Source organism: Rattus rattus, chromosome 1, assembly GCF_011064425.1.
Source record: "Rattus rattus isolate New Zealand chromosome 1, Rrattus_CSIRO_v1, whole genome shotgun sequence".
NCBI classification, from domain to species: domain Eukaryota; kingdom Metazoa; phylum Chordata; class Mammalia; order Rodentia; family Muridae; genus Rattus; species Rattus rattus.
The window spans coordinates 16038165-16060830 of NC_046154.1; the positions used below are offsets into that span (position 1 = coordinate 16038165).

The following is a 22666-nucleotide window of genomic DNA, read 5'->3' on the forward strand; positions in this document are numbered from 1 at the left end:
TTCACAAGACACCCCCTGCAAGGGGGTTGCAAAAACTCTGCTTTCCCCATATGTCCTAGGAAGAGCCAATCTGGATAACCTCACATCCTGGTTGTAGCCAATGGCCTCAGTTTCCGTTTTGTGCCCAGAAACAAGACTTAATGGGAGAATGAATGCATTCGAATGGCTCTTCCAGCTCTGGGAGCAGACAGCATAAAGATACGCCATGCTCCAAGGTCAATGAAGTCACAGGGACAGGGACGCTAGGGATGAGAAGGAATGTTCATCATCAGCGTTCTCAGTGTCCATGCCAACATTAGCCCTCCCTAGATGAAAGGCTTTTTCACCTCTCCGGTGATCGCAGCCAGGATTGAGAACCCACCACGAGGCGGGCGCGTTCATGCCTAAGACACAGTAGTCTATGCCTAGTCTCATGCAGACATTACTAATCAATCGGACTCTCCCCTACCTGTCCAAGAGTAGCCTCAGGCCTCCAGAGCCTCAAGTATTAAGTCAGATTTGCAAGGATGAAGTTTATTTGCTATTCCAGGACTAGCCTGGCCTCTCAACACTGGTTTAAAAATATATATATAAACATGGGGAAAATTCGTGCTTAGAAAAACATGATTTGGGCAAAATCCAAGCTGGCCCTTGTACTGTTCTGCCACTTAAGAGTGGGGCCACACTGACTCAAAAGTCCCCCCTCACTGCCCTTTGTGCTTTTCTCTCATCAACGGCAGTACTGGGGGCAGAGCCCAGAGCTCTATTCATGCTAGGGAAACACCCGACTACTGAGCTATACTACCCCGCCAGCACCTCCTTCATGAAAGAATTTCCTCAAATGGTACCTGTTAGTCCTACACTAGAGTGGAGTCACCCAGAGCACCCGAAGCCGGTGTTCCCGCTGTGCAGGTTGTGTGCTATCCCTTAGGAAGGTAGTGAGGTACTGGGCTAACCCAGGCTTGTGCAGTCCTCAACCTCCAGGGCCATTCTCAGTAGCCTTTCTGCATGCTATCCCAATCATACTACCAGGCTCCAACCCGAGTAACAATAATAGTAACAACGATAGCATCTAACGTTCATTAAGTATTCGCTAAGGGCCATGCTGTGTGCTTTCCACGTATTAACTCTGTTAACCCACAGCCTGTGTTGCTGACGAGGACTCTGAGGCTAAGTCCCATTCGTGAGTGTGGGAATTGTAGGTGTGCACTACTGTGCCTGGATTGTGCAGGGCCGAGCATGGGACCCAGGGCTTTGAGCCAGGCAAGTCTGACTGAACCCCAGCATCTAGAACTGGGAGGGGCCAGACCTTATAGGTATGCCTGCCCCCTGGGGTGCCTCCCCATTCAGCAGAATCTGGCTTGAAAACCCCGCCCCGACTCACTCACACTCGCGTCTGGTACTACTTCACTGTTAAAAGGCAATCTTCCTGTCAGCTTTATTTCTTGTGCCCAAAAATCCCACCCACCCCACCCCCCAGAGGGGTATACCCAGACTTCGAAGCAGAAGCAGGCTGAGGTCCAGCGCAAGCTCTGTGTCCTTCCTGCTGGCCAGGAGGACACCAGTATCACCCGCCTTTGTCCTGTTTTCCAAGCCCAATCCTAGACTTGAGAGCCAGTTTCTCTCCAGCAGGGCAAGGTCGGTAACAACCCTAACAGATGAATCAGCAGGGGGCCCAGAGCCACCCACCTCAACCCTGTGGCACTGGCCCACCGCTGTTGGCTTTACCTGTGCTCTGGGAACCCGGGCGAGGGCTGGCACTGTGGAATCTTGGTCTTTGGAAATGGGAGGTGGGGAGTACGGGAGATTGAAACCTAGGCTTGTGCGTGTTAGACCTGGGCTGTACCACCAAGTTTCATTGACAGGACTCCGGTTTGTGTGGGTGGTGGTAGGGTTTTTTGTTTTGTTTTGGTTTTGTTTTTTTGGGGGTTTTTGTTTGTTTGTTTTTTGTTTTTGTTTTTGTTTTTTTGTTTTGTTTTTTTGTTTGTTTGTTTGTTTTTTGGTTTGGTTTAGTTTTTGAGACAGGACTCAGTAAGTTGCCTAGGCTTGTCTTGTTCTTGGAATTCTCCTGCCTCATACTCTCTGGTAGCTGGCATCACAAGCGGACACCATCAGGTCTGGCTTTCAAACAATGTGGGGTTTTTTTTCTAACACCTCGAACTTAACATTTTAACGAAAGAGACCTCGCAGAGACCTTATCACCCCACATCCCTCTCTCTTACGACAAATCACTCTTGAGCTCTTTCAACGTGGGCCTCCACTAGGTGGGGTCTGTCCACCCGCACCTGGTAAAGGACAGCTACAGAAACGGGCACTATAAAATAGTCCTTTGTGGGCATCAAAAGAACCCCAGCGGCTGGCCGGTAGTGGCCCACGCCTTTAATTCCCGTAGAGTGAGATCTCTTGAGTTCAAGGTCAGCCTGGTCTGTAGAGAGAGTCTCAGGACAGCTAGGACTACACAGAGAAACCCTGTTTCGAAAACAACAACAAGAACAATAATAAAAAAAAAATAAACAGTATCTGTAGGGTAGGTGATCTTTAGATATCAAAGTAAGGGCATATTCCACAACAAATGGGGGGGAGGGGTGTCTGCCTCTGTGATGGCGGCTGGGATGCTACCCTCGAATGATGGTGTCCTGAGGCCCTGACCAAGGGAGATGCTTGAAGAAGCAGCTGCGATGTGTTAGCCTGTGCTCTCCACAGCTGTACACAGCTGTATCCCAGAGAAAAAGGTCCCCAGAGAAATTAGTGTTTGAGTAGCAAGACCAGAGCTCTGGGATATATTTCAGGGCTCTAATAGAGTACCTGCCTAGCACGGGTTCCATCTCCAGTGCCTCCTAATAACAGCACATAGGCTATGAAGGCAGAGTATCTGAAGGCCAAGGTCGCCCTGGACTGTGTAAGAAGCTGAGGCCATCCTGGGCTGCACTAGACCCTGTCTAACATACGTATGCTGGGGGCAGTGGGGACATCAGGGTGAAGTCTTTTCTTAGTGGGTTTTGGGTTTGAGAACTCCCTGGTTAACTTTCTGATGTGTCACCAGGAGGCAGAGGATGTCACTAGGAAGCAGCAGTGGTTGAGAACCCCCACCCCCACCCTTGGTATCAAGGAATCAAATTGTATGCAGTGCCCCCAAGCTCATACAAAAGATAGGTCTTTGGGAAGCCATTGTCCCATTGCAAGGACCCTTGCCGTTTCCAGTAGGTCCCAGGCCATGTCTGGCTCCTAACTTCCAGCTCTGCCTTCACTCCTGATTTTCTTTCAGTGAGGTATGTGGTCCACGGGCCCCAGTAAGCTTGTCTGTACTGTGCACACTCCTCCTTCTTCTCCAAAGTTCAGAGATGAAGCCTGCAGGCTGTTACCAGGGTAGGAAGAGAATGCAGGCTCTACAGAGGACTACTCCCCACAACCTTTCTCCCACCTGCCAGATGGTATTCACCCTTCCTTTACCCCAGGAAATATGGAAATGGAGCTTGTGACTTTGGAAAGCCTACAAGGTGAGACCAGAGACCACCCCCCCTTCGAAGCTGAAAACTACAGCAAAACTGCCTTTAGCGGGGTTGGGGATTTAGCTCAGTGGTAGAACACTTGCCTAGCAAGTGCAAGGCCCTGGGTTCGGTCCCCAGCTCCAAAAAAAAGAATAAAAAAAACAAAAAAATAAACAAAAAAAACTGCCTTTAGCAACCCTGCTCCCGGGTCATAACCCTTTCACGGTTTATGGCTGTCTTCCGCAGGCAGACGGAGGGAAGTAGAATTCGGAGTGCTGGTTCTGGGTCTGAACTCGGTCACCACTCTCACTACCTAGTCATTTTCAGCAAGGTATTCAACTTTGGCCTCAGTCTCCACAACTGCACAATGGGGAGAATAAGAGAGAGGTCCAAGGCTTCTTGCAGGGATGAGGTCCACACAGCAGGTTCAGCCCAGAGATGACCTTGTTCAAGTGGTCACCAGTGATCAGGTCGGCAGGACACCTCTTTGCACAGGTGAGGGTCAGCTAAGTGTAACAGTTGCTCCAGCTACCCAGCCAGCCTAGGTGTAGAGGACAAGAGTACTGGGCTGGAGGGCTCTCGGGGTCTCTGCACTGCCCCTCCTGCAGTAGTAGATGGGAGGGACTTGCCTGTAGCCAAAAAGAGTGTTCACGTCTCACTCAGCGCTAAGATCCAGGGCTTCCCATCTTAGACAAATGCCTCGAGCTATAGCATGGTATTCAGCGGGGAGGGAAAAAATCTTGGTCAACAAGTCTGAGGAACGGTATTGTAGATCTTGACAGACCATATTCATTCATTAAGGCCCTAAGAGGTTCTGCAACCCAGAAAAATACCTTACACTCTCCCATTCAGTGCTCACCAGGGTTAGCTGAACCCAGAACCAGGTCTTGTAATCTAGCTGTGTGGGTCAGACTCTGAGAAACAGTGGGGCGTATGATGTCATCTGACACCCTTTGGTCCAGTACTCTGTGCTGTTAAGTGATGAGTCATGGGGCTCTTTAGGGAGGTCTAGGCATGCTCGTCCTGCCACTGCCTAGTCATGGAAGCCCCCGAGGTCCATGTCTGCTGGACAAGTGCACTTAAAATGCAAGGTGTAAAACCAGGCACAGCAGCATGTAACTCCAGGACCAACAGACAGAATGGCGCTGTAGTCATAGCATCGATACAGCATGCCTGCCTGGCATGGATGAAGGCTTCTGCTCCATCCTCATCGTCCCCTAAGTGTGGTGACATCCACCTGTAATCCCAGAACTTAAGAAGGGGAGGCAGGATCAGGAGTTCAAGGTCATCCTCAGCTCGCTACCTAGCAAATTTGAGACCAGCCTGGGCTACAGGAGACCCTGTCTCTTAAAATCAAATGAAAGACGCAAAGAGAGCCAGGTGCCAGGGTAGGCACCTGTAAGCACAGTGTGTGTATTCTGAGCCATGCCCGTAGGGACACAAGGGTCCTCGGCTAAGAGGCCGAGATCAGGAGTGTATTTCTCATGCTTACCCTCCCAGCTGCAGGAGGGGCTGCATCTGTTATATAGGGCCCAGGGGATGGGTAATTCCATCTCACCAGTGTCTGGGTCTCTTACCCTCTAGAGCATCCTGTGGGAGCTCTGGGCTACCTAATTGCTGACCCTGGCATGAGTTAAGCATGTTGGGTTCACATTCAAGTTGGCCCTGCATCAGGACAGGGCCAGCATCCTTCCTCTTAGGGAAGGGAGAACGCAGCTTCTGACAAGGGTCACTGCAAGGGGTCAGAGTCACAAAGACACAAGACAAAGGGACACGTGGCTTCACTCGGGTGGTGGTTCTCAGTCTGTGGGTCGAGACCCGCTTCTGGGGTTAAATGACTCTTTCCTTGGGGTCACCTAAGACCTCCGAAGACACAGATATTTAATTACGATTCATAACAGTAGCAAAATTACAGTTATGAGGTAGCTATGGAAGTCATATTGTGGTTGGAGGGGTCACCGCAACGTGAGGAACTGTATGGAAGGGCCGCAGCGTTGGGAAGGTTGGGAGTCAGTGCTCTAGGAGATGAAGAGAGAAATGGTGGAGATCGTGGATTGCAGTGAGTTAATCCCAGCTTCCTTCCCTCCTGCCCGGTGCGTGCAAGAAATGTGCATTCAGTGCTGGCTGAGCTAGCAGCAATGACAAGTATCCCCCTGCTGCAGAACAGAGTATAAGCAAGATCCATCGCAGGAGCCAGTGCGGTGTGCCTCAGCCAGACTCAGAGCCTCTGTCTCCCGCTCTGTAAGGTGGAGGTGGGACGGACGCCTCAGCTGTTGCCAAGTTGAGACAGTACGTAGGGAAAGGGCCTAACATTCCAGCTGCTTGTCTCAGGGCTACAGGAGGCCCCGTGAGAGAAGGCTAGGCTCCATGCTGGCCAGAGTCTTCTGCTCATGGCGGGACCTCCTGTGCTCCCCTGTCCTCACCCCCACGAGGTGGACTTCAGGAGGTTGAAGCAGTGGATTGTGGGACTTGGTAAAATGGATTCAAATTGCTCACGCCTGTGTCTTCAGGACAGCTCTGATAGGCTACGTTGCAAAAAATGCACGGCGGGGTGACAGGGACTCAGGCTCACCTCTGTGTGCTGGCCCCATGCCAGTGCTGTACTCAGAGGCCTGGGGAGACTCAGCAGGCAGGGGAGTCATTGTCGCTGGCAGCATTTGGCCTGCATAAAGGAAGAGGCCTTAACCACGAGGGTCTTGCAAGCCTGGGGAAGGATGCTGGCCAGATATTTCCAGAGCTCTTGACCTTGCAAGAGGTCACAGATACAATGCAGGACTTCAACATTAACAATTAGTCTTAGAAAACTGACATCCAGCAAAGGAAGGGGGTCCATGGCCCCAGGTGGGATCTGTGCCCACAACTTTGCCACCTCCAGACGGGGTAGTTTCTGTGCTCAGTTCTCTGGGGTCAGGCTTCCTCTTGTTGGCAAAGACCTGGTGCTACAGGTGCCCAGCTCTGTTCAGCCAGTTACCCCCACCCCCTGCTCTTTTCTTCCGACCCTCAGCACTGTGGGTATCTAGCCAATGGGGTGGAGAGGAGAGGAGTCCTCCCTCAGAACAGCCCGAAGCCCATTATCATCCACTTCCTGAGACTGGGGACCAGCTTCCTGTAGCCAAGGAATGTGGTCACCTTTCGCCTTGTCTTCCAGAGTCCCTCGATCTCAGAGACAAAGCGTAGACTTTCCAATGGAGTTGCCAATGGGCCCTGTGCAGCAGACTCTATTCTGTCCCAAAGCCCCCAGACGGATGTGTGTCTACCAACATGGAGAGCTGTTCTAAGCCAGGGCTGTGAATAGGGTATCGGCAGGAGTATGAAGGCCTGCCTTGGGGCAGTAAGGAAAGCTGAGACGGTACCGTGTGACATTGAGTGCCTAGTGTCCCAGCCATGTGCTAGGCACTTCACATAAACACATTAAGCCATCCTACAGTGTCTCTAAATCTATGGCCTATGTGCCAGGCTTAGGGCTGGGGTCAAAGTAGTTATAAATTAAGAGGTAGCACCAGGGGTTGGGGATTTAGCTCAGTGGTAGAGCGCTTGCCTAGCAATCGCAAGGCCCTGGGTTCGGTCCCCAGCTCCGAAAAAAAGAAAAGAAAAAAAAAAAGAGGTAGCACCAATCTTCCTTCACAGTGAGCCCTCTCTAAAGTCCTTGAATTGAATATCACTGTCTCAGCCTCGAATATGGGGAAACTGAGGCTCAGAGAGGCAGCATAGTAGCCCAAGATGGAATAAAGCTAGGGGTGAGATTTGGGGGGGGCAACACACTATTGTACCCCACCTTCTTTTGATAGACACAATCAGAGCTGGTAACGACATGAGCTGTTAGAACAGGGAAGGTTCAGCTCATTCATTTCTGTGCTCTGAGGCAGAGGCGGCTGGCGGGAGGGAGCAGGGGAAGGACAGAGAAGGCCTTTGCCAAGAAGGGGAGAAGTTCGCTGGCATCCTCTGCCCCGGGCTGTGACTCCAGCTGAATGTTTTCGTGGATTCCAAAAGGGCTTCAGCCAGCTGTGGTGGGGAATGCACCATGGCATCAGCCATGGCTGCAGGCACACTCGTGACTCTGTAAGATCAGTATGGGGACAGATCAGAGTGGACCTCCATTTTCCCTCGATGCCTTCCTGGAGTGCTCAGGCTGTAAGAACCGTGCCACCTCAACCCCATCACTGAGGAAGAAGTTAACTAGCCACCGTCCAACCACAGGCTTGCAAGCCTGCCCTAGATCTTGGTGCCTTAAAGAACAGAAGCTAACTCTAGCCTAGAGAGTTTCTGGGGGCAGCTAACTGTGAAACATTTTGAGGGGGCATCAAGGCTGTGTGACTGTTGACTTTAAATGGCAAGGTGACCCCAGAGGTGATGCATACCTGAGATCCCAGCACTCAGGAGGTGGAGACTAGAGGATCAGGAGTTCAAGACCAGCCTCGGCTACATAGAAAATTCACTTCAGGAATAAGCTGCATGAGACCCTGTCTCCAGACTGTAACAACAAATAGAGATAAATGTCCCCAAGTGCCATACCTGGTCTCTGAATTAGCTCAGTGGTGGCTCCTACATCCCAGTGGGTTTGGGCTATCACAGTGACCATGGGCTATCACAGTGACCACGGAACAACAGTAGATGGCTGAGCTAAGCCCAGAGTCTTGAACTGTCTGGAGGATGGAAGAACAGCTATATGATGTCATGGTGTCAGGTAGGAAAGACAGAAACAGATGACTTCTAAGTAGGGATCCAGGTTCCCCAAGATCCTTATCCCCTATCACCCCAACTCTACTTCCAACAGCAGGGAGGACTCGGCCTCACAGTCTCCCAATAGAGCCCCTATTCAAAGATCCTCGCTTCTCACAGAATCCACCTGCCGTGGCCACCTAGGTTAGAGCAGGGTTGCCTAGGAACAAGCTAACAGAAAGGCAGATATGGGAAGAATCTCAGGACAACGGGAGGGAGTAAAAATAAGCTTCTAGGGGTTGAGGATTTAGCTCAGTGGTAGAGCGCTTGCCTAGCAAGCGCAAGGCCCTGGGTTTAGTCCTCAACTCCGATAAAAGAAAAAAAAAAGCTTCTATAACAGATTAGATCACAAGAAGAACTTCCCAGATAGAGGTGTTATTGGGCGGTAGAACAAATTACCAGGGAAGAAACAGGAAGATTTTGGTAACTGGTTTTATAGAGGCACAATTGCTGGATAACTATGTAATATTGGAAATGTTTGCAAAGCGCAGAGTGGGATGGAGGCTTGCCAAGCCCAGGAAGCCAATTCCTGTGCTGCAGAGGAGGGGCCACAGAGGGGGAGAGATCCTTTGAGGCCAGAGACAGGCACCTCTGAGGCCTTGGGGGCCACAGAAGAAAAAAAAAAAAAAAAAAAAAAAAAAAAGGTGTGATTCTCCGAAAAGCGTGAAGCAGTGATGATGTCCGGTCCCAGTGGCACTTTTCAGCTTCGTCACTTCCTGTGAGGCCTGGTGGCGTAGCTGAGGGACGTGCCGGAAGCCCGTGCTTTATCTTGCTAGCCCCAGGCCTCCAGAGAACCTACCTGACCCTGAGCAGGATGCTCTCGATTGGCGTTGGAACCTGGCCACCTTGCTGCCTGCCCGATGTTCTGTTGTGGCCCCAGCAGCTTGGTAGCCAGCGGCAGGCTCTGCTTCTGTGCTCACTGGGACCTAAACTGTCCCTGACCCTGTGAGCTGGGGCCCCAGCTGTTGCTCCTGTTTCCTAGGCGCTGTGGCTGAGCATGCTCAGTGCACTCCAGACCACACGGTGGCCATTGGCGGCCATCACAGAGTCATTCTCCCGTCCTAGAGCAGGGTTTAAAAATAGAAACTCAGCTTTGGTTGTGAAAGTGCTGGTGGGGGTCTCCTCATCGCTGGCCAATGACAGGGATCGATCTTTGACCTGAGTCTGGCTGGCTGCTAGATCAGGGTGATTTGAGATCTGAGCCCTGCAGCAGCGCTCAAGCTACGCTATCCTGGTTGGTGTGTGTATAGTTTACAGGGATCCCGTGGGTCAGCCTCAGGTAAAGGGCCCAGTCCCCACAATGCACAGGACAGCCTGGGGCCAAAGAACGATTGGGGCCTCAATGTCAGTCACGGCAGGTGGATAGACCTTGCCGCAGGCACAGAGAAAAGGGCGTGGAGCACAGACAGTCACGAGGGACAGACAGCTGCACCCTATGGCCTAGAAGAGAGAAGGTGGCTGACAGGAGACCAACCTCCTCCTCCTCCTCCTCCTCCTCTGCATCCTCCTTCTCTCCCTCCTTCTCCTCCTCTTCCACATCCTCATCCTCATCCTGTTCCTTTCCTCCTCTTCCTTCTCTTCCTCCTCCTCTGCATCATCCTCCTCCTTCTCCTCCTCCTCTGCATCCTCCTTCTCTTCCTCCTTCTCCTCCTCTTCCACATCCTCATCCTCATCCTGTTCCTTTCCTCCTCTTCCTTCTCTTCCTCCTCCTCTGCATCATCCTCCTCCTCCTCCTGTTCCTCTCCTCTTCCTCCTTCTCCACATCCTCATCTTCCGCATCCTCATCCTCATCCTGTTCCTCTCCTCCTCCTCCTCCTTCTCCTTCCTCTCCTTCTTCCTGTTCCCTTCTCTTAGCCCTCCAGGCAGACCACCTTGAGAGCATCCCACCCCACTCCACCCCATCCCCAGTGACTCGCTATGGACAAGAAAGGGGAGTGCTTAGACCACAGAACAGGCAAGAGGATACTTTTGAAAGCTGCTGCACTTTCTATAAATACAAATCGGCTGTTAAACATTTGCTCTGGTTTAGCACCTTGCTAGGTACCAGAGACACCCAGGGCCAATCAGTGCCTCCTCCTGTGGAAGGGTAGGCTACAGAGAGACATGGATGCTGGTCCAGTGATTTCGGAGACTAAATTGGTTTCCAAGGTGAGAGGTGCCCATGTCAGGAAATGTCCCGTGTTAGCAAGGGCTTGTGCACACATGGTGGCAGTGGTGTGTGTGTGTGTGTGTGTGTGTGTGTGTGTGTGTGTGTGTTTGTCTGTCTGTGTCTGTGTGTCTGTGTGTGTAACAAATGACACTAGTGACCAGGAAAGGGTTCTCTGATAGCAACAACATGTAATCAGGGCCCCAAAAGTTGGTAAGGAGCTTACCATCCGTGAGACCAGGGAACAGCAGGATCAATCATTTAAGAGCATAAATCTAGAGCGCTTGCCTAGGAAGGTTTGGTCCCCAGCTCCAAAAAAAAAAACCAAAAAAAAGCGTAAATCTTCCACATAGTTGCCAATGGCTCCTGTTAGGGTAGAGACATTGTCTCCTTGGTCTAGGACAGCAGCCAATTGTCTCTCTCATGTGCGTGTGCATGTGCGTGTGTGTGTGTGCACATGTGTGCATATGTGTGTGTTTGTGTACATGTGTGTGTGCGCATGTGTGTGCACATGTGTGCGTGTGCGTGTGTGTCCATGTGAGTGTGTGTGTGTATGTGTGTGCGTGCGCGCACGTGCTCAAATTCCTGCCTGCCTCTGTCTCTGTCTTTCCTTCTCATTCACAGCAGCGTTCCTGGCTTCCAAACTCAGCAGGCAGAGCCAACAGCAATTCCCCAGCCTCAGAGCAGGCTGTTTCACCAGGGGCACCCTCGCATCCCTTGCACTTTCTCTAACCCTTCCCAGCATCCCCCAGTAATAAGCAAGTGTGCTGATCCTTATCACGAATCAGCTCAGGCAGTAAACTATCAGGAGACTGGGACAAAGGGGTGTCGGATAGCTAGGAGGGTTTTCAGCACGAGCAGGACCCTGACGTGACCTCCAGCACTGCATAAACCAATCGTGGTGGTACATACCCTCCACAAGAGTGCTAGCAGTGTGGAGGCAGGAGGATCTGGGGTTTAAGGTCACCCTTAGTTAGCTACATAGTGATTCGAAGCCAGCCATTATCTCAGAAAAATTGAGTAGGTTGACCAGATGTCTCATCTCACGGCTGGACAGATGAACTGCCCCATACCAGCAGCATCTGCTAACCAAGCCCAGGACACAATGAATAGGGCATGGCTCAAAGGAACTGTCTACCTGGGCTGGGCTAGAAGACACACTTAGAAACGTTTAACATTTTAGACATGGTATAGTTTATAATGCCAAGACTGAATAAACAGCTACATGGCAGATTAAAGAGCTAAGGAGAGAATTTTCAAGATAGAAAACAGTTCTCAGGAAATCACCTCCCAAGAATGCACTGCAGAGAGGTAAGGAGCTAAGTCTGTAGGCTATGCGTAAAGAGGCAGAAGCAGAGTGATCTCGAGTCCTAGACTAACCTTGGCTATGCCTTAAAAGTCACTCCCAGGTAAATAATGATGGGAAAAGTCCAACTGTTTAGTCAAATACAACAGTCCCTGCGGCACACTACTGTTTATATTTGTATTTGAAGGCCGGGTGTGGGGGCACACGCCTTGAATCCTAGCACTCAGGAGCAGAGGCAAGAGAGTCCCTGTGAGTTCAAAGCTAGCCTAGTCTACAAAGTGAGTTCCAGGGCAACCAGAGCTACACAGACAGAAAGAAAAAAAAAAGTTTTAGTGCCGGACAATGGTGGCAAACGCCTTTGATCCCAGCACTTGGGAGGAAGAAGCAGGCAAATCTCTGAGTTGGAAGCCATCATGGTCTACAGAGCAAGTTCCAAGACAGCCAGGGCTACACAGAGAAACCCTGTCTCCAAAGGTAACAAAATCGTGTTTGAATTAGTTAATTCAAGTTAAATAGAATTAAAACTCTTTCCTCAGCTGCACCAGCCACATTTCAGATGTTCGCAGTGGCAGGCTGGGTAGCGGCCACCCTGTCAAGTTTTCACCCTCACACACGTCTCTGCCAACTGTGCTAAGTAAAAAGGCGGGAAAGAGACTTTAAAAGCCTAAGTTACGTCTCGGTGAAATCCCTGGAGGGAACCATGAGAATGGAGCAGAGGTAACACTGAGAGACAAGTCTCTGGACTATGCCAAGTGGAGCCTGTTGACTTAGAAAGCAGAATTTATGTGGTTCAGAATCGATTAAGAAATTAAAGAGAGTGGAGCTGGGGAGCTGGTGCGGTAAAGCTCACGATGAGCATGAGGGAGCAGGCTCAGATTCCCAGAACCCACATAGAGCCAGACGGGACCTCAGGCATCTGTAATCTCACTGAGGTGAGATGAAAGGCAGGAACAGGAGAATTCCAGAAGCTCGCAGGCTGGCTAGCCTGGGCTACACAGTGGGGAACTAGAAAAGTCAGTGGCCCCAACAAGGTGGAAGGCAAAGACGGACACCCAAGGCAACTCTCTGATCTCCACAGGTAAATCATGGCATTTATGGCTTGAGAGACAGAGACAGACAGACAGACACAGAGACAGAGTCAGAGAGAGACTAGAAAGTCAGAGAGAAGGGGAAGGAAAGACACAGAGAGAGTCAGGTAGACACACAGCGAAAGAGAGACAGAGACAGAGAGACAGAGAATCATAGACACAGAGAGAGAGAGTCAGAGAGAGACAGAGACTCAGATAGAGAGAGAAAGAGACAAGGGAGGGAGAGGAGATAGAGTCAGAGAGAGACACACAGTCAGAGGGGGGGAGGGAGGGAGGGATCACATCTAACCTCATTGTAATGAAACTGAGACACACAGCCAGAGAGAGAGAGAGAGAGAGAGAGAGAGAGAGAGAGATCATTTAACCCTCATTGAAACTGAGACACACAGAGAGAGAGAGAGAGAGAGAGAAGACAGAGAGAGAAAGAGAGAGAGAGAGAGAGAGAGAGAGAGAGAGAGAGAGAGAGAGAGATCACATCTAACCTCATTGTAATGGGACTGAGACTCACAGAAGACAATGAGAAAATCTCAAAGCAGCCAACAGAAGCCAGTGAGACTGCCCTGGCTTCCCTTGCCAAACAGGAGGATGAGAAATTAAAGGAACCCTGTCTCCAGGGTGAAGAAACAAATGTGGGGAGCACCCACCCTGCACTGTGCCCCGCTGGGAAGTTGATTCAAGTCTTTTTCTGATAAACAGGTCTTGAGGGCTTACCAACTCCCCACGCAAATACTTTGAATCAAAGGAGATTTTTTTCAATCACTTTTTTGGGCAGTCAGAAAATAGATGCCCAGAATCTGGCTCTGAAACAACAAGGAGTGATAAACAAAAACAAAACAAAAACAAACAAACAAACAAAAAATCCCCCTGATAAATGTCTAGGTGAGTTATTCCGAGCAGACACGTATCAGTGAGGAGTCATCATGAGTACTGTCCCCTGACTGAGGCGGATTAAAAGCAGCCTGTAGCATCGTGGAAGCAAGGGGTGCTGGGAATCCCTGGTGTTCATTCTTACTATCTGGGCTGGGACATTGAGACTGGATGAGCTGTAGGGCTTGGCCAGCTGACTCTGCAGAGTAAGTGTGAGAGAGGCCACTAAAGCAGTGGATGTGCCCCAGAACTTGCCTCCATATCACGTGGACAGCTGTGGAAGCCGGGCTACCCCCAGAGTCGCCGCTCAAGGACTCCTAGAACTTTCACCTCTAGCCTGTTCTTGGGTGACGATGATGTTGATGTCTCAGGGACCACACTGTGAAGACAATTACATGACAACCGATGATCCAGAAAGCAAAGTCCCCAACACACGGGGGTGGGAGGGGCAGCGGGGTTGAATGAGGTAACGCCTTGAACCACCCAGCCTGGCCATTCTCCCAAGGGCTTTGTGCAGTGGACCACACATGACAATCTGGGGCTTAGTGGGCCAGATGATCTTGCCACAGATTCCCAAGTCCTCTCTGTGAGCAAAGTCAGATGGAGAAGTGAGGATCCAACAGACCACAAAGGGAGTATTAGACCCAGACTTCTTCTTTTCTTGTTCCTCTAAGCAGGGGATGCAACCCTGTACCAATCTCTGTGTTTGACACCTGTGGTGGCCTCCACAGGGCCTGCGGCCTCCTGGGAAGCCTCTGCAGCAAGGCTGTGATTAGCATTGTCGGTGTCTTTAATAGCTTGTGAGGGCATGAGAGTGCACGTGCACACACATACACACACACACACACACACACACACACACACACACGCATGCATGCACGCATGTGCTTGTCGGTGGTGATAGGCAAAACCCAGAACCCTCCCATGGGTAACCAATCCCCTGACTCCATCCAGCCTTCTGCCTGAGCAGCCAGGCTGTAAACCTAACCCATTCCCACTCTCAGAGCTGAGAAGGAAGGAAAATAACTGCAGAACTAAAGGAAGCCCAGGCATGGAAACCGGTCAGACAGCCCAGCATTTGGGAAACGACAGTGTAGCTGATGCTGTATGACCCTAAAGACCCCCTTACCACACCCTCCTGTAAAAGTATCTTTTAATCGCCCACTGTAATTGTCTCTGAAGCTTGTTCCCTGTCTGCTAACCCAGGTCTAGTTCCGGAAGCTTCTAGCCTCCGTACATTCTTATCTAGACCTAGAATGTTTTCTGCCTTTGAGATTGTTGCTGAATAGGCTCACCCTTCCTAGTTCTTTCTCATCTCTGGCTGGCTGGTCACCTTGGATGTTCTGGCTCAAACTCTTCTCCAAGCTGATTGGTTCAATCTGGCTTCTTGGGGCTCCTTCTGGATTGCTCTGTTCGACCTCAAACTAACTCTAGCGATCTGCTCTGATCGTGCGGCTCCTTCTCATTCTCTGTCTCGTTCTGTCTTCACCAGTGTCCAGCTTGTTCTCTCTTCAACCAGTCTCTGTACAACACTCCTGGTAAAGCTCCCCTCCCCTACCCCCACACGCTGCTCTCTTAAGTAGCTATCTTTCTCCTCCCCTCGAGAGTCAGGCATATCCCGTTCCCGTTCTGTCAAATCTTTGCCATTCAATTAAACGGCACTTTCAAACATGGAGGCGTCTTTCCACAGACTAGCTTTACCTTCATTGTTCAGGACTAAAGGTGTGTACTAAGGGGGTGTGTGTTCTCGGGGTTCACGGTGTGATCAAAGATCCTGCAAAACCCTCCACTTTGCAGGTCAGTCCTGGGATGGAAGGCAGGAGGTGTGGGGACTCGGGGAGGAGGGTTCAACCTGAGTGTGAGTTAATGGTGGGAGCCTGTACAGCCCCTGGCCCTCCACTGCCCTGTGTTCCATAAGCAACTGGTAGCTGAGGGGCAGATCAACTCCTGCACACACCCAGATACACATGGGCACATGTGCACACACAGAAACACACATACCTGCTGGCTGCAGGAGATCTGCACACAGCACACATAGATACATACATACAAGTGCACATACATGCACACGTGTGCACACACGCACGCACACACACACACACCTGCTGGCTGCAGGAGATCTGCACACAGCACACATAGATACATACATACAAGTGCACATACATGCACACGTGCGCACACACGCACGCACACACACACACACACACACATACACACACCTGCTGGCTGCAGGAGATCTGCACACAGCACATATAGATACATACATACTGCACATACACACGCATGCACGCACACACACACATATACACACACACACATCTGCACACAGCACACATAGATACATACATACAAGTGCACATACATGCACACATGCATGCGCACACGCACCCACACCCCCACACACACACACACACACCTGCTGGCTGCAGGAGATCTGCACACAGCACATATAGATACATACATACAAGTGCACATACATGCACACATGCATGCACACACGCACGCACACACACACACACACATACATACACACACACCTGCTGGCTGCAGGAGATCTGCACACAGCACATATAGATACATACATACAAGTGCACATACATGCACGCATGATACATACATACAAGTGCACATACATGCACGCATGCACGCACACACGCACGCACACACACACACACATACACACACCTGCTGGCTGCAGATCTGCACACAAACACATACAGACACAAGCACGCACAATCATGTACACACAGGCACACATGGGCACATTCGCACACAGAGGCACACACAGAGTGTTCACTTTCCACTTGTCCACTCCTCAGTCATTCCTCCATCTCCCACTCTGCCTTCCCCTCTCTTCCTGGTCACCTTTTGAGGCTTGCTGTTTCTAGAAAGCTCACGGTGGTGTTTGCTCAGCCCCCTCCCTGCCTGCTTCTCACCTTCCCCTCTGTCACCCCCCCCAACCCCCCACAGACCCCTTTCTTGGGAATCAAGCACCATAGACACCCCCCCCCAGGCACAAATTGTCAGCTCCACTCCTCACCTCCTAACACCCCTGACCCTGACCACCCAGCCCAACCTGGGGTCTAATGAAGGCTCACTGGAATCCCTTCCTTGGCATCTAGGTTAAACAACAAACAACAACAACAACAACAACTACTACTACTACTACTATTACTACTACAATAACAACAACAACAAATGCATCTTATCCAAGCAATTCACTAGACCAAGGCACCTGATAAAGTGTGACCCAAGTGTGCCTAAGTCCCAGGGAAAGGCCCTGGTTACCAATGTCAGCTGTCCCTGAGGGAGGGCCTACCATGTCATCACAGCCAGAGGTGAAACATACTTGCCCACCTAGAGGCACATAACATCTTATACCCATTTAATAGAAACATCTTAAACTCCCGATCTCCCTGAACTGGGCTTCTACGCATGCACCACCATGTGCAGTTTAAAACTTATACATGTCATATAGTGCATGTGTGTGTGTATTCATACATGTTCATCATGCATGTATATGCAGGTACACGTGTACATATGTGTGCTTGTGTATGTATATGTATGGGCATATATGCAGGTGTGTGTTCCTATGTGTGCATACAAGTGTGGAGACCAGAGAATAACACCATCTTCCCTGCCTCAGGCACTAATCACTTTTGCTTTTTGAGAAAGGTTCTCTCATCACTGGCCTGGGCTCCCCTAATAGTTAGGCTGTTTGGCCAGGAAGCTCCAGGGACCCACCTGTCTCTGATTTTCACAGGGGAATTACAAGACTGATTGCCACGCCCATCTTTATATATAATTATAGTGTGTATGTGTATGTGTGCTTGTACGCGCGTGTGCATGCTACAAATGCATGTAGGGACAGAGGCAAAGGGTAACTGGATTCAGCTGTCTCCTCCCACTTTTACGTGGGTTGAACGTAGGTCACCACGCCCATACGGCGAGCACTTCACCCACTGAGCCATCTTGCCGACCATGGCCCATCTATTTTTTTGCATGGGTTCAAGTCCAAGTCCTTATGTTTGAAGCCCAAAGAGCATACCAACCTACCTGGGGGTTTAGTTCCTTCTGTCTATGTGGCTACTCCAGGGACAGGAGGCCACTGTGTGTTAAAGGTTGAAGCCGGGTCCCATCTGCCCCAAGAAAACAAACCTCCTGGAGTTCTTTGCCACTCTGTGCCTATAATGTGTAAAACTGGGAACAGCCCCTCCCCCCCCACCCACCCCACCCCACCCCCACCCACAGCCTATGCAGAATGAAGTAAGTGGAGTGCATCCTGGCCACACTGTCAAAAGATTGCCCTGAAATCCTCTACTGAAACGGAACGGTGTCTGTCACAGTGTCTGGGCCCAAGTACGTGAAGCAGAACAGGTCTGCGAGCCTGGGCATTTGGGTCTCCCGGAGACCATTTAACTAAATAGCTGCTGTCTAGGAGCGGCACTGGGAGGCTTACATTTTTCTGTTAGGTTCACTCCTTTCTGGAATATCACGTCCCTTGCCCCTTTGGAGAGGCAGAGAGGACCCCATAGTGGGGGGGAGGGGTGACTAATTTTTATTCATTCTTTAACAGTTTCTTACATCCACCCCCCAACCCTCCCCATTCAACTTTCCTGCTGCTCTACACACCCCTCCCAACTCTATTTCCCCCTCTTCTTCAACGACCTCCAAGATCTATCCATGTTTCTTGTGTGTGCATGAATGTGAGGACGTCCACTGCAGCGTGGGCTCCTCCCCGACAGCTCCCCTGTCGACTTGTATTTTGCAGACTCCGACAGCCAGTGCAGCCCCACACGCCACAGCCTCAGCCTGTCTGAGGGAGAGGAGCAGATGGACCGTCTACAGCACGTGGAGCTGGTGAGGACCACGCCCATGTCCCACTGGAAGGCTGGCACGGTGCAGGCCTGGCTGGAGGTGGTGATGGCCATGCCCATGTACGTCAAGGCCTGTGCGGAGAATGTCAAGAGTGGGAAGGTAGGGAGCTCGGGCCCCTGGGGATGCCTCTGTACCCTTCCATGAGGCTTATGCCCTCCCAGGAGTTGACTGGTCTCCGTTTTACTATCAAAACAAGACGAAGTATAGTCTAGAAGTTGGCCAAATGGCAGGTCCTGGTCACCAATAAATCAGTCTTCCTAGCAAGGAACACAGCCCTTTGGAGTCATGCTACCTCGCCCTTAGAATGGGACCAACCTTAGATGGTGACCAACTCCCCCCAAGCTGGTAGAAGAGGGACAGGACTGGACTAGAGGGAGGGGATTAGCCTACATGGTGGTCCCACACATCTTGGTTCAAACAGTGGTCCTCCCAGGCAGTGGCCCGAAACAGTAGCTGAGCCCAGGACCTCCCGGAGCCCAGCGAGAGCAGACACAAATGCACAGCCAGGCATCAGAAGACAGCTGAAGCAAGACAGCCCAGGGGGACGTGAGGCTCCATATTAAACATCGTATGGCTCCTAGAAACAGGCTTTTGAATTTTTTATCTTTTTGGCTTTTACCTGAATCTGCCTCCCAAGTGCTGGGATTAAAGACATGTGCCACCACTCCCCAGAGGCAAGCTTTATTGGGAGTTTCCAGTCATCACGGGCTGTAGAGGTGTCCCGCTGCACTGTCTAGGGAGATGGCTGGGAGAGGAATACAGATGAGGAGCCCGCATTCTCATATTGGCTCGGCAGCAGCAGGGCCTGGAGCTCTCCCTACCCCTTGCCCCAACTCTCACTTTCCCGCACTAAGCCTACCTCTTGGACGCAGGTGCTTCTCAGCCTGAGCGACGAGGACCTGGAGTTGGGCCTTGGTGTGTGCAGCTCCTTGCACAGGCGCAAGCTCCGACTGGCCATTGAGGACTACCGAGATGCCGAGGCGGGCCGCAGGTGAGCCGCTGAAACCTGGGCAAAGCCAGGACCCTCTGTCCCGAGCCTCTCTGTCACCCAGTCAAGCAGGGCGCTTATCAGGTACAGCAAAGATAGCCTAGGCATGGCCTGTCACCATAGAAAAATGGACACACGGAAAAAGGCACATATGCCCAGAATATGGGAGACACACCTCCAACCAGAGGTGTACCTGGTGATAGCTGGGTTGTCCTCGCTAGAGACCTGTCCTCCTTCCCTGTACCACCCCCACCCAGCCTTCCTCCCTCCCTACCTCTCTATAGACCGGCTGGAGGGGGCGGGGTCCACCATTGGAGCAGCTCTGGTGAAAAGGGAAGCCCCGCCCAGCACCCGGTCCTCGGCACTCCAAGCGGGGAGGGGCCGGTTTTGTAAACCTGACACGGTCTGTTTTGCATAATTATCTCCTTCGCCGCTTTCCCATCGTTTCCGTACAGTTAATTAATCAAACCTAGCGGTGTGTGCTGCTATCTGCAGAAGCTGCTTTGTGGATTAAAGGGAGGAGGGGGTGGAGAGGCGCCAGTTCCGAAGCAGAGAAACACAATCCCTACGAAGGTGGAGAGGAGCCCTGGAACCGTGAATTACTGGCGGCAAGGATTACTGAGAAGGGGTCTGAACGCTGGCAGCTTGGCGCCGGCAGCAGAAGTGTTAGGCTGGGAGGGAAGGGCTGATGGGGTGGGGCCAGGAAGCACCCCTTCAACCTCTGGGCCTTCAGGGCTCCGGAAGTACCTTCCTAGCCACCTCCTGACCGCTTTCATCCTCTAGAGCCCAAAGAACCCTCTCATACCCTGACTACTGGAGCTAGAGAACCCCTCGCGCTCACACCACGCCTCATATCCTAGAGGGTTCCTGCGTGCTATCTGCACCCCTTCGTGCTGCCTGCGGCACGCGGGGCTGCCGGCTTCAGCTCACAGAGTCCCCACCACTGCCTGAGTGTCCACCGCTGTCCCCAAAGCATGGCTGCCCCCATCAGCTTAGGTTGCCATACAAAATGCTACCAACTGGGTACCATAAACACCAGACATCTGTCACCAGTTCTGAAGGTGACAAGGGTAAAAGGGAGCAGGGTATCAGTGTGGTTGGGCTCCAGCAGGAGTACCCCTCCTGGTTATGCGTGGCAGCCTTCTTCAGGGTCCTCACAAGGGGGAGAGTATAATTTACCCCCAATGATGTCCGGTAACCCTAACGACTCCCATATCCCCACTCAGAAGCCATCCCATAGACTTGTGGGTTTAGAGGACAAACACTGGTCTATGACCACACATAAACACAGGAGCTGCAGCTGAGATCCACCAGGAGCTCAATGTGGTTCAAAGGCACAGCCACATGTGCAGGGGAGAGTTGAAGCAGGACGATCCCAGGAAGCCTGGGGTCTCCACATTAGACAGTCTATGTCCTGTGGGGCCGTACCTTACTGTGAGATTCCTCATCCCTGTGGAAATCAAGCCTGTTTCTAAGAGGCTGAGCAACTTTGTTTTCTCTGGGACAGTTTCCTCCCCTGTGAAGTAAAGAGGAAAGAGTTAACCAAAAGCTAAGGATTGGACCCCTTTTAGGAATCTGGTGCAAGTCGTGATGCCTTCTCCAAATGAACTGTACAAGACTTATATAACTGCATTTTCCAGCCCTCTGACTCAGCCACAGAACCTTTCAAAAGCCCTCGGCTCCTGGGGTCACAGCCTTATGTGGGTGTGGCCTCTCTGGGCCCCACAATTCCCTTTGCTAACCCTTCCCCTGTCTCTCCACACAATTCCACTTAGCCATTCCATCCATGCCACAGGCAGACATAACAGCCCCCATCTTGGAGATAATAGTCAAGTGCAGATGGGGAACAGGCAAAGAGTCGCACCACATCCAAGGTGTCTTTCCGCCCTCCTGTGGGGCCAGTGTGTTAGATGTTTAACAGTGCCAGCTCCTACTGTTAGCTATAGAGCTGGGCTTAGAGTTCTCCTTTGTCCAATCCCTTCAGTTCCCACCATTCCATGTGGCATATTTAGCTGTCTCCATTTTACGGAAGAAACAGCCCTAGGGGTGCAAGCTCCCACATCCAGAACCGTCTCCCAGTGTTTTTGCTAACTTATGACCCAGATGCTGTCTGCATGACACGCCCAGCCTTGGACCTTAAGGTCTGGCCTAGCTCTCTACCTGAGGAAGAGGTACTGACAGCTATTGGTTGAAACAGCGTCTGGATTCCTGTTGACACCAGACTTGGGTTCCAACATCAGCTCTGAGTAGAAACTGGGAAAGATTGACCAAGCTTTAGGCTGGAGAGATGGCTCAGCAGTTAAGAGCACTGACTGCTCTTCCAGAGGTCCTGGGTTCAATTTCCAGCAACCACATCATGGTGGCTCACAACCATCTGTAATGGGATCTGATGCCCTCTTCTGGTGTATCTGAAGACAGCTACAGTGTATTCATATATTCATGCTTCAATGTAGAGGGGCATTTTGAAGGTCACATGTATGTCCTCTGGGAGCGTATAGAGGCATAAGTGCTGGTTACAAGTGCCTCCTGGCCACCCCTCCCAACCATGTGGCACTATTGACTTCAGAAGTGTGGGTTCACTCTCCCCTTTTCCCCATGAGTGACAGCGCTGTCATGAGCACTGAACTCAGAGCCATGATGGCCATGAAAGATGGGGCTAGGCAAAGGCCCCTTATGACAAGCTGGGCCGGCCCTGGAGGGTGAGTAGGCTTTGTACTGGAACCATCATCCCAGAAGGAAGATTATCTTGGGCTGGAATATTCTAGTTTAGGAGCTGCACCAGGGCAGGTGGAAGCCCAGTCCCTCTCCTAGCCTTCATTTTTTTTCTCTGAGCAGTGAGTTTCAAGACATACCAGGCAGCATTCACTCACCTGGGTGGGCTGAGTAAGCTGCCCGGTCCCTTACCAGGACAATCTACCGAGCGAGTTGGCTGGTAAGCTGTAGTTAACCCCAACATGCCAGGTACCCACATGGGGATCTGGGAGCTTTGGCAAGAGAGAGGATCCTGGTCCAGTAGGTATTCCTGAAAGGTATCTGGGAAACCAGACAGCCCAGTGGAGTCTGTAGAAGATGATAAAGAGGGAAGGTTGGGCAACAGACCTGGAGACAGAGAACAAGGTCCTGCCTTGGGGAAACAGCCAAGGGGTTCCAGGAAGTTGGGGGCAGAACAAGGGAGAGGGGGCCAGGAACTCAGACAGACATTCTGCA

The 22666-nt window shown here is 51.4% G+C and overlaps 1 protein-coding gene across 2 annotated transcripts in view; it reads left to right on the forward strand.

The window, feature by feature from the left end:
* Kazn (kazrin, periplakin interacting protein) overlaps nucleotides 1-22666 on the forward strand; it is a 979201-nt gene that overhangs the window by 945666 nt on the left and 10869 nt on the right. For both annotated transcript variants that reach the window (XM_032895070.1, XM_032895072.1), the window contains 2 exons: nucleotides 18365-18570; nucleotides 19344-19462. In XM_032895070.1, coding sequence (XP_032750961.1) covers nucleotides 18365-18570; nucleotides 19344-19462 — 325 coding nt within the window. The remainder of the gene's footprint in view (nucleotides 1-18364; nucleotides 18571-19343; nucleotides 19463-22666) is intronic.